The sequence below is a fragment of the Osmerus mordax genome, chromosome 6, assembly GCF_038355195.1.
Source record: "Osmerus mordax isolate fOsmMor3 chromosome 6, fOsmMor3.pri, whole genome shotgun sequence".
Classification (NCBI taxonomy): Eukaryota; Metazoa; Chordata; class Actinopteri; order Osmeriformes; family Osmeridae; genus Osmerus; species Osmerus mordax.
The window spans coordinates 11,083,612-11,095,714 of NC_090055.1; the positions used below are offsets into that span (position 1 = coordinate 11,083,612).

At 42.3% G+C, this 12,103-nt stretch overlaps 1 protein-coding gene across 3 annotated transcripts; it reads right to left on the reverse strand.

Annotated features, from left to right (window-relative positions):
• Nucleotides 1-4,802: 4,802 nt before the first annotated feature.
• LOC136944018 (acidic leucine-rich nuclear phosphoprotein 32 family member E-like) lies at nucleotides 4,803-9,613 on the reverse strand. 3 transcript variants are annotated; one of them, XM_067237559.1, is made up of 7 exons: nucleotides 9,436-9,613; nucleotides 7,985-8,134; nucleotides 7,638-7,760; nucleotides 7,125-7,284; nucleotides 6,768-6,907; nucleotides 6,419-6,470; nucleotides 4,803-6,212 (listed from the first exon to the last, which is right to left on the reverse strand). In XM_067237559.1, the coding sequence occupies exons 1-7, from the start codon at nucleotides 9,487-9,489 to the stop codon at nucleotides 6,133-6,135; spliced, it is 759 nt and encodes a 252-aa protein (XP_067093660.1). In that variant the 5' UTR covers nucleotides 9,490-9,613; the 3' UTR covers nucleotides 4,803-6,132. The 3 variants fall into 3 exon arrangements, with proteins under 3 accessions (XP_067093660.1, XP_067093658.1, XP_067093657.1); XM_067237557.1 differs by having other exon boundaries at nucleotides 4,803-6,215; XM_067237556.1 differs by having other exon boundaries at nucleotides 4,803-6,218.
• Nucleotides 9,614-12,103: the final 2,490 nt, after the last annotated feature.

A 12,103-nucleotide genomic window follows, 5' to 3' on the forward strand; every position in this document is an offset into this window, starting at 1 on the left:
ACACACACAATCACCCTGTCCTCCAACAGCCCCCCCCCCTCCTCCATACACACACACACAATTCATTCCCTGGGGGCATGTTCTCACAGGTTCAAAACTCATTATAATTTTAAGGCTTCTATTGATCCTCATGACCTCTCCTCTTGCAAACAGCTTTTGAACTAATGATAAAAAACAGATATAACTCTGAAATACAAGATTCTTAGTAGGGAATTACAAAACAATATATATTTTTAAACTGTACTGTAAGTATATGGGATAAACGTTTAGTCTAATGTTTGAGACTTTCCACCTAATCCTCTCTGCCCGGCACACAGCTAAATAAATTCCAAAATCTCCCATCGAGATGAATGAATGATTTTCAAGTGCGTCCCAGATTTGCGGGTTTATGTTCTAGCCTGTGAGCATGGAGATGTTCTGCAGTAGGATGGGTAGGAAGACAGACAGGCGCTCCATCACAAAAAGCCCAGCATTGTTAAGTTGGGCTGGGGGGCTCCCATGGAAATCCTTCCCCTTAGAAACCCCATCCACACCATATAAGGCTTGAAACTGCTTGAGAGTTGCGATTCGCTGGCTTACAGATTTCTGGTGAGAAGTGGAGGGGGGTGAGTGGGAGGGAGCAGAGATGTGGGGTGGTGTTTGTTAATCATAGGAGAAGAGGGGGAGGGTGTTAATCACAAGAGGTCTGTATGTGTGTGTATGTGTGTTTGTGCATGCTTGTGAGAAAGAGAGAGACAGGGAAGCGTGATTGTGTAGTGTGTAATGATTGCAGAACGGTGTGTGCGCGTGCATGTCTGGGCTCTTGCTATTAAGGGGAAGTCAATGTGGATTAAAAAACAGAAGCACTTTGTGTTCATGGACATTAGTGTTACAAACAGTGTCACAGTGTGAACCTCACACTCCACCTACTGGACTTCACTGAATGTCAATGACTTTGTGTTGTGTGTGTTCATGTGGTGTGAATGTATGTGTGTGTGAGAGAGTGTGTCAGAGATTAATGGGGCTTGAAGGGGTTAGTTGTTGCAACACTTGCGTAGTGACAGACTTATGTAACTGCACTGGCAGCCGGTCTATTGATCAGAGTCCATAGATGCTGATTCAGGTTAGAGAGGCCTCTCTTTTCCCTCTCTCTCCAACAAATTGACAATTATGTGTTTACAAGCTCTCAAGTCCTGTATCCAACACTATCCATCATGAACTCACGCTCCCATTCGCACATTATGCTCCCACTCTGTGTCCAGTTTGAATCGAATGATGGACCTCTCGACAACTCAATATCTGTCTATTTCTACCTCTCTTTCACCTTTCTGTATTTCTCCCTCTCCTTTCTCCAGCTGACAGAACCTTGCCTCACACCGTTTTTCTGGAAACAAATATTCCTTCGTTTTTGTTCTTGTCTTTTCTTTCTTCGTTGTCAGGAACTCAGCAGCAAGTCCACTCCCTTACCTGAGAATGCCAGTCTCCGCCAGAGCAGAGCAGAATAGATGAAAACGGATTTTCCGTTTTCTATCCGCCTGTCTATCCATACACCTGCTGAATTCATCTGCCCATCCCTTCATTGTTCTTCTCTTTTATCAGCCTACTGTACCTATCTTTCATCTGTCCATCTAGCCACTCATTGTTTCTCCCTTTCTCCACCCTCCCACCCACACCCCTGTCAGGCAACTGTACACACACACACACGTTAAGTGGTGCTTCCTCCCCAACCTGACAACAATGACAGATCCGATGTCCACGATATGGCCTCTGTGTACATGCATTATTCAGAAGCTAGCACACAGCCCTAACCCTCATCGGTTATCTGTGACTACGCAAAGAGGGAGAGAGACAAAAAAAAGAGACCGAGAAATAGAGATGGATGCAATCCACAGGATCCTTAAGACGACATTTCAACACCAGGGGCCTCATGTATAAAGGATTGCGCAGCTTTCATACCAGAAGATGGCGTACGGCCAAAACTCGAAAAGTACCTACGCACAGAAATATTCACATGTATAAAACTGGTCATACGCCAGGTCCTGCGCACCTTTCCTTTATAAATCACAATCAACGTGAGATTGACCGCACGTGAACGACCCACTGACCCTGCCTTGCCTCCTCCCATAAATGAATATGCAGATTAACTATAAATGCGCTCCTGAGGTCATTTCTTTGTCTGAATTACCGTATTTCTTCAAATAAACGCCGCCCTCGAATAAACGCCGCACCAAAAATGAACGTTAAACGCTGTGGCGTTTATTCGAAGAAATACGGTGACTGTGAGATCGAGGTTCTGACAACAGAGGTGGAGGTGAGAAAATGTGTCCTGTTTGGCGGCCTGTCATCAGGTATTAGCGACTAAAGAAAGTCGGAGGAGTGGAAAACTGTCACTATTTGCGCCCTTTCTTGTTTTTAACCTGTAGCACTTTGAGATTTAGCTAAATGTAAAGTGCATTACAAATAAAATCATTATTATTATTATTATTATAGGGCCATAAATGCTGTGGGTTCAGAGAACCGGACCATGGCAGATTAAGAAGAAATGGTCCGATGTAAAACTTTAAATGAAGAAACGAGTGGTGGCGCATCGTAACAGCACGGCAGCAATAGGGTTAGCGTGACATGCATTTCCAGAGTGATTTTGTCGTTCGTTTGACACCCTAAAGTTTAACAGAAGTTATTAAGTGGTGGCGGATTAAACAGAAGGCTATATAGCATTTCCCGTTTTGGGTTTTGGCATTTTGATGTGATCATCCACATTAATGATCAAAGTTTTATTACCGTAGTTAGCCCAAATATGTTTTTTGAATAACTAACGTTATGCCTACGTATGACAGAAATTGTAGTGGAAACTTTATTTTGTAATGTTTGGTGAGTTTCGGCACTTTTCAGTTAGAATTCGCCATGTTACAGAGCCAGACAAGACTTTGCGGACGGTCCGCACATTCTCACGTCTGCTCAAAACTTTCCGTGACGGCCCGCACATTCTCACGTCAAGTAAATCTTTATACATCACAAAGTGTGCGTGAAAACCAGCGTACAAACTTTTTGCGCGTATGCAACGTTTATACATACATGAGGCCCCAGGTCTGCTCCGCTTGACTCAATTTGCTTAACGCTAGTTGCTACTTTCCCTACAACACAAATTTGTCACTCAATTGACCACTGATGTAGCCTCATGTCCCCCAGTCTAGTGCAGGATGCCAACTGAATACATCCATTAAATACTTGGGACAACTTCAAACAGTTCTTTCACACAGTACACACTATCCTCCACTCTCATTGATCATGTCATTGGGTCAAGACGGATTCTTTTAGAGATTCCCTTGGCACACGCCAACACTGAAGCACACACCCCCTCATTAGTGTCTTTGAAACTCCTTGAGACCAGAGGATCCTCATAAAGCAGACTTTGTGCCCGGACCCCTCGGTAGCCCCCAGGGCTAGAACACTATAGGCTTGGATGTGGCCCTAACTCTGGGGGCATGGGGGGCATCTGGAGAGGGATGGCAGGGGATGGGGAGGTGTGGTCATCTCTGGTCAACGTGCTGCAGTGTCTGGTTTATCTCGCCATGGGCTTCTGTCTGGGGAAGAGAGACAGAGGAAGCTTCTGTCTGCTGTTGGATGAGATGGATGGATAGGATCATGGTTGAGTTTGGTGGTGGTGGGGCAGGGGGGTCAACAGTGGGGTAGGCCCCCCCGACCAGATGTTCCGAGCAGACGTTCCACAGCCAGACACTGCTTGTCGGGATGGTGGAATGCGGTCCTGCAGGCAGGGTGATGAGTTACGATCAGTCGCAGGGGATTTGTCTCTGGCTAGGTCAGCTGATTCATCCCCTGGATGGGGGGTGACAGTGATTGTGTGTGTGCGAGGGGGCTCTGGGGGGCAGATATCTGATAATAGATGATGTGTGTGTGAGAGAGAGAGGGATCTATCTTGTTTACCAGTAAGGCTAACCCTCTTGGCTGAGCCGTGACCGTTGGGGTGCACCTCTTAGTGCCACCCGTTAAGCAGCACTGTATGCCTGTCTCTCTGCCAGCTACTGTTCACCTAAATTCACTGGCTTTGCTCAGTGTTGCGCTGGGGCAGGGATTAGACTGGATGACCTACCTTTTGTTGTACCGTGTGGGATTATACAGTATTAAAAGTACACAACATAAGGAACAATGTGATTAGAGTAGCCTACAAAGGTAGGCTGGAGAATGGTCCACCAGCAAACACCGTCTCCAAGATGTTTTTAACAGATTAAACCATAGGTACAAATAAATACCAAATGTTATGGGGAACGTCATTCAACGCTACCCACATGTAAATATATATTTGTAAAAGTTTTAATTTCGTCATCTTTGTCTTGTATTTAGTATGTCATTAAAATGTGTTGAAACACTTATTCAAAAGGAATCAAACTATGATTTTTATCTACAGCAAATACACTTTCACTCAGTTTTTAGAAAGTGATACATTTTCATGATATGTCCATATAATCTCCAAAACTGCTTCCAGCAGCCAATTGGTCCATGCAGTGGGAATTACTGTCTCCACCGCCACCATGTGGTCAATGCAGGAACTATATCAATTCCCAGAACAAGATTAGGTTTCTCAAATGTTTTGGTTAGTATCACATATTACAGTATAATATTATTAAAATGGTAATTTTAGCTATTTAAAAAATGTGTAATCAAGGTGTTTATTTTCCACTCCGCTTAAACCCATGGACTGAGCAGAAGCACAGGAGCAGAAACATAAAACATTGTTGGTCTTCTGACTGAACATCAGCCTAGATGCACATGATGAACTAGACATAAATTTGTAACAGTTCACAGAATTGAATTATTTTTTATTCAAAAACACTTCAGAAGATTACAGCACACAAACTTCAAACATTACTTTCTCAACAGCAGAGGACCAAAACAAAAAAGAAAGAACCACATTGAGGGTTGGTGTCAGAATCTTTACATCCTGACCTGTGCTTTGTGTTTATTAAAAAATAAAAAAACAGGACAAAGATATTGCAAGTTTAAAAATACCAAAGCAAATGCTACACACACACACACACACACACACACTAGATGAGTCAAGGTATATTTACATTGTTATACAAACACGTTTAAAATTATTGCGCCGTAAAAACAACAAACTCAAAATGACAAAGCTGACAAAGAAAGGATAGTTCGTTGCAATTGACAGATGGGTACAGAGTTGGATTCAGGTTAGATTTGAGATGACCAACTGGGTTCCCCGGATATAGTCAAGACCTTCTTAGAGATAGGGTCCACCTGAGCATATAGAAGTGGTCCAAAACTAACTCAGTGTAGCTGCAAATAAAGTATTGAAAACATTTGACCTCCTGGGGCTACTTGAGGAGTAAGAGACCTGAAACCTAAATAGCCCAAAGTTATTAGAGGCCCCCAGGAGTACATAGAGGGATGAACAATACATATATGCTGTTGTTTGACAGTGTAACAAAGGAAATTGATAACTAAGTGATTGGGACACACCATCAAGGGCATTGAGACTGCACAAAAAAAGTAACCCCTACAACACGGCACAGACACACAGAGGTCGCAAGTGTCTTGTTGGACGACAAAGTATCACAACTCACTACCCAGAATTTTCCATTAGTCCAGATCACTCAACAACACTTAATGGTCACGTGTCTACAAATAAGCCTAAGAGCTGACAAGACACAATTTTTTCATTTCTCTAGATATTTTGGGAGTCACAAGGATGGCAAACATCTAGACAGGGTTTACACTTTAAACTAAGTGGATGGGTGCAAATCTTTATCAGTGGGGGTTTTAAATAGGTGAGTGAGTTTGGAGTGGGAACAACTCCATTCGGCAGGGGCAAATATGCCACTACATGCGACCAGAACATATATATGCCCCACTATTTGAAAAGCTTTGAAAATTGAAAATGTCTAAGAGTCTACCTTATCCACATTGCATTGTAAATTTTGGAATGATCAAGAAAAAAAAACTACAACAAAAAAACAAAACTTTTGTATGGTATGAAGCATGTACACACACACACAAAAAAAAAAATCGACATGATATTTTTACAATACAAAAGATTTCGTTCACCATTTCCTGTTGTTCCGCAGCTTAAATGTGAACTCCACACACAGTGGCAGTGTGTTGTTCTGAGGAAGGCTAATCATCGTCTTCATCGTCATCATCTCCCTCATCCTCTGGATCCCGCTTTCTCTTCTCACCCTGGACACCTGCCCCATCTTCTTCTGGGGTCAAACACATTCATCAAAAGGCTTACAAAGTTGTTGCACTTGTGGAGATTTATGTGGACATGTAGAATTAATTATTCATCGTCCAAAACGATCTTGTACGTGTTTGACACTTTGAAATAACACTGCATTTATGCATGTCTCTGGATTCACCTAAGAAATCCAAATATACTTATATATGGCATTAGAATACATACCTCCATCCTCATCCTCTTCCTCTTCAACATAATCATCATCATCTTCCTCATCCTGCAGACAAAAACAAAATGTGACCTCAGTTTGGGTGTTTGAGGAAGTGGAATTTCTTATCCTTACACACCGTGAACACTTTTGTTTGCTTGAATGTGTATTGGGCGGAACTGCAGGACAGTCCTTGGTGCTTCATAAAGGACAGATGTCCTCGAATGAAGTGCATTTATTCTGTTCACTTCAGCATACTAACATGGTTAATTTGATAACAACATGTTGATTACGACAACAAAGTGAATCGATAGCTAGGTTTCTTTACACAACCCCAAAATGTGTGTGGCGTGATGTGGTACTCACTTGAATGCCTTCCTTCATCAGATAGGACAGGCCGACCTCCTCTTCCCCATCAGAAACGTCCTCATCATCATCATCTTCATCATCATCATCATCTTCATCGTCGTCGTCGTCTCCAGTGGGACCTGCAGCATGATCGTCGTCTGTGGGTGGGAATCGCAGGTGTAATCAGTTGAAGAAAAGGCCTCCAACACAGGTGAGCCACAACAGGAAACCAAGAGAAACCTTCACTTCAACTAGATCTCCTTGCATAAAAATCATGCCTACCGAGCAAAAAATACAAAGTTCTGCTATTTCCCCTTCTCGTAAGTCCCAGAGCACTCTTTACCCCCGCCTCCCGCTCGAGTCCCTCTCTCTCACCATCATCAGCCTCCGAGTCGGGGACCTCGTTGTCCTCCTGGTCGTACCCATCCAGGTAGGTGACCTGGGGCAGCAGCTCGAACACGCTGTCGCGGTAATCCTCCAGCTTGGTGATATCACAGCTGTACAGGTCCAAGCTCTTCAGGTTCTTCAGGTTCTGCTGTGTATGCGTGATGATGGATAGGAACCAGTCAGTCAGTGGGACAGGAACATTAGGTGACAGGAATCCATTTCTTTCAGCAATGAGCTTCGGCTAAGAGGCATTACAGAATACATGTAATATGACCATGTGCTGACACAGCAAACTGGGCTTGCATCCGCTCACTCAATTCACTTTTGTACAAGATCATACTTTGTCCCTGTTCTCAGCATCTCCTGATCAGCTTCCGCATTTTAAGTTAAGTATTAAACAATAAAAGTATTCAGCGACTGTCGTGTTATATTAAAAACCCTAAGATAAACTGTGTGTGGATGATGCCATGCTAAAATGTAAAGGTTGGGCGATGAACTTACCAGGGTCTCCAGGGTGCTCAGTTCCTTTATCTTGTTGCCACTCAGGTTGAGGTAAGACAGGTTGGGACACTTCTCCGCCAGCTTGTCCAGACCCCCGGAGATTCCATTATCACTGATCTCCAGCTAGAGAGGAACAAAATTGAGACACAAAACTAAAATAAATAGAGACCACTCAAAACTAGTCTTGCAAAAGTGGGGTGTGGTTATACCTAAATAAGCATTGAAGATATGCTTTATAAGAATTAACTAGTCAAACTGGGCACATCCAGTCTATACTGTAAGTATTTCATATGCGGTCAATTGAAACCATACATGTTGATGTATTGCAGGGCTGTAAGTGTTCTCACCTTGCGCAGTTTGGGCAGTGAGGGAAGCTTGGCTAGGGAGGTGAGGCCCACATTCACCATACTGAGTAGCTCCAGCTCCTTGTAGTCATCTGAAAGACCTTCCACCTCTCCATCACTAGTCCGACAGTTGTCCACCACAAGCTCAGCCACCTGCAGACCATGACATATGCTTTTAAAAAACGTTTTATAAATATCTGAGAAGTTTTAAGGTAAGTAGCGTAAAATGCACTTAAGAGCTCAGTGTCAGGAACAAGATGAAGCCCATTCCTAAACATAATTTATGTTTTATTTATGTTCATGTCCTGTCCTCCATCCCAATGCAGATAAATCTCAACATGATACACAATTCTGGTGGCATAAATAATATGTACATTAACATTATTTACACATTTGTTTGACTGTTCCTTGTACATTGCATTAAAAAGAAACGCAGAGCAGAGGCCTGAAGCACGAACAACCCTCAACTGGTCAGAGTTTACAACCATCATTTAACCGACGGACTATATGCAAAGCGGGCTGACACCTCCTTGCGCTGGTTAGCAGAGCGTGATAATACCAACTGGGTGACGTGAGACGAGTGACACTACAGCATAACGACAGCAGGGGTAACCATGTAAGACGCTACAAAATGTTATCGTTAGAGGGATTTAAATGGCTGGACGAAGATTCAACCGCAACAGTTTATTCCCCGGCAACTAACAATTTGGGTGCAATGTACATTATGTTTTGAACAGGCGGCCTTTTAGGTCATGTCGAAGGACGACAATTTGAGCGGCAACAAAGTCGCTGATCTTCACCTTGTGAAATGTTCGTGCGGGCGCCATATATTACTCATCATACACATATTTATGTGATATGCTGCCTCCACAGTAGATAGGCCTACTTTACGGTGACAAGTTTAGCTCTATACGTTCGTCGGAATACAGATATCCGTTGGTTTCGTTTGTATGCACTTGGTGCATGGCAAGCTGGACAACTAATGTATTACAATATATTATAAAATATATTTGTATTAGTCTACTTGCAAGCATTCCAAATCAGCGCGGTAGCAAACGTTGTTGTTATGATAGCATGTGAGTGGCAACTCCATTATCTAATCCGCAACACCACACATCGCCATTAGCTACGTGGAGAAGATAAGCACAACTCCATTAGCTAGCCACAGGATAGCTGCTAGGGCTACGAAAGGAAGCTCACGCGAGCAACCTGGCAAGCGCGAGTTTGGTGCAAGCATTCAGCACCTTACTATTAATGCAGAACACAGGACCAAATTGTATCGCAATGCCCTCGCGCAGCACACGCCAGGCCAATACCGAGTAATCTAGCAACCAGCCCTAATGTTTAGCTATTTTAACAAATTCCATGAGCATCGTCAGTTCGTATCCATGGTCGACTTCGCATCCTTCACGAAATTCCTTCAGAAATAATTAAATAAAGACGTAGTTGTGTACCTCGGCTGGGCTCTTGTTCCTCAACTCCAAACTAATCCTCTTCTTCATCTCCATTTCCAGGAGTATAGAAAGTTTGAAACACGACCCAAACAGAGGAAAACTGAAAAATAAAAACTGGAAAACTCAAGCACTCTTTCACGTTGCCTTATTCAGTCAATGGCTGATAGGTGATAACTAAACCTCCATGTTACCTCGCACCCAACCCCCTTTGCAAACACCGCCTCCTTTCTCATGAATATGAAAACATTCTACATACTAAGATGCTATTGATCAAATATTGTGCCATTCACTCAAGGCCGCCCAAAGTTATAATTTATGCATGGTTGGAAGTTATGATTGGTCAGTCTTGCGTATCCATGTACCACAACTAAGCCAATGAGATGGCCGAAAGTAAAAATTTAAACTCAGCATACGCCCCCTCTTTGTTCTTATTGGCGCCATTACTAAAGATCGACAGTTGAGGAAATATAGCCATTAATATGTTCACGATCCAAATATTTTATCATATGCACAAAATAACTCACAAGTGAGTTAAGTAACATACCTGTGGTTGCATATTCACTGGATAATAGTATTATCTCGTCATTGCTCACTACAGTATGTCCAAGTAAAAGGTAATGTAAATTAACCTTGTACTAGTTTATATAATTAAAGTTCATTTTAAAAGGATGCTAAGAAGAAAATAAATGCCTTCCGAGAGGGCAGGGCAAACGTTTTATTTGGGTGTACCAAAGTGTTTACCATGCAATAGAAGGAATCAGTTGTGTAGCCTAACACTAGGTGTCAGGCTACACAACGTTGTGTAAATAATTTATAAGAATACCCTAACCCTATACGATTATTTGGCATTAAATCAAAGAAAAAAACAGTTTATCCAATTTGAAAACTAGTTCATATTTTGCTGGGTGATTAAGTAGATAACCATTGAATCCTAAACACTGAATCACCCATTTCAATGAGAGACAACATGCAAAAATATGTAAGACCATACAGTTCAAATAGACAGTAATTTGTGAATTCAATGAGAGTTTAATGATCATTTAGGCATAGAATTATGTGGCCTATTTTCTTTATTATCATTTCAACCATATACAGCTAATACAGTACACAATTATACAAAACAATGTTCCCCAGGATCATGGTGCAACATAGAACAACCCATCGCTACATAATATACCAGTCCAAAAGCCACTGCACATACTCTCTGTATAAAGACTCTTCGTTCTTTCTGATGAGACCCACCACTGTCGTGAGTCAGAAGAGGGAACAGCAGTGGGCTGAACTCACGTCCATGGGGGGCCTCAGTGTGATGGTGTTAGAAGTGCTGCTCCCCATCCAGACTGATGGAAGTCTTCCAGCCAGAAAGTCCAGGATCCAGTTGCAGAGGGAGGTGTTCATCTTGTGCATGTGAATCATTATAATCTCTGTCATTCCTTTTCAAATGTATCCTGCCCACTGAAGCGGCTTGTCTGCTTTTTATTTTACACGAGAGAGAGAGAGAGAGAGAGAGAGAGAGAGAGAGAGAGAGAGAAAGATCTGCGTAATGTCCCTGTGGGGGTATACATAATGGCAATCTCTAGATTGATTACAGTGCATCTGGGATCCCTCATAATTTTTCCACAGTCTGCTGCAGCCAGTTAAAAAAAAGTGATGAGTGACTACTGTGTGTGTTCCTCATGTGTTACATGTAAAAGCCTGTGAAACACGATTAACACCCTGTATTTATTCACTCACACTCACTCACACTGTTGTGTCATCCCATTCCTGACACCCTGTCAGACTTTTGAAAAACAGAGACTTTAATTATCTAGAACATTGCAGGTCATACGCGCAGCAAAAGGAACATTACAATAATTTCAGACAGGTGTCCATCTGTGAAACCTTCACAGAATTGTAAGTACAAAAGTTCTACCTTTACCCCATAGTCATATTGTTGGTTTAGGTGCAACATGTCATGTGTCTAAGAACAGACACATACGGCCATGCATGTACCTTTACTGAAACAAGTAAGTAGACCAGAGCTACTTCCCTCCTTAATTGGGTGTGCTCACGCCGTCGGCAAGCACAACCATTGTTCTCGCACATATATATTTATTATTTATTTTTGCCCCCCTAAGGATCCGTCAATATTTGGACTACATAGACAACCTTGGTGTCAAAAGTTTAGTCTTGAAAGCAATTGAGTTGCTTGTATTTTTATTTACGTTCCGTTGCACGGTTTAGGCTGACATTTTTGTTGCAAAAAGTGCCTTGTGTCAACAAAGGGAACTCAGTGCTAGCCTACGTCACAACGTCAGCACATGTTAGCAACGACGCATGTATCGTATCGTGCCGTGGTGTACTAGCAGCGCATGTACAATTAAGCAAATCAAAACTTGCATGTACAGTAAGTAATGTCACATTAAATAATGTATTTAAACTTGTGTGGTACGTCGCTGTCTTCAATGCCACAGCCTAAACTTTTTGTCAAAAGAAACTTTCAAATTTTCGGCACTTTAGCCCACTAAATAAATGTAAAGCTTATTTAAGTTTTTGGGGGCATATTTTCCGTTAGCAGATGGTACTGTTTGAATCGCAATTCCATCTGAAATACTGCCGGTGACAATGTTGTTACAATAGCTTGTTTCAAAGGGGGTTCAGCTTGTTTCAAAGGGGGTTCTTAATGAAT

What these genes read in the sequence shown, in the direction of transcription:
- LOC136944018 (XM_067237556.1), bottom strand. Translation starts at nt 9,489, where the DNA reads ATGGAGATGAAGAAGAGGATTAGTTTGGAGTTGAGGAACAAGAGCCCA. An exon ending in TGATGAAGGAAGGCATTCAA is followed by an intron (nt 6,471 to 6,767) that starts GTGAGTACCACA and finishes TTTTGTCTGCAG; the next exon opens with GATGAGGAAGATGATGATGA. An exon ending in GGAAGAGGATGAGGATGGAG is followed by an intron (nt 6,219 to 6,418) that starts GTATGTATTCTA and finishes GTTTGACCCCAG; the next exon opens with AAGAAGATGGGGCAGGTGTC.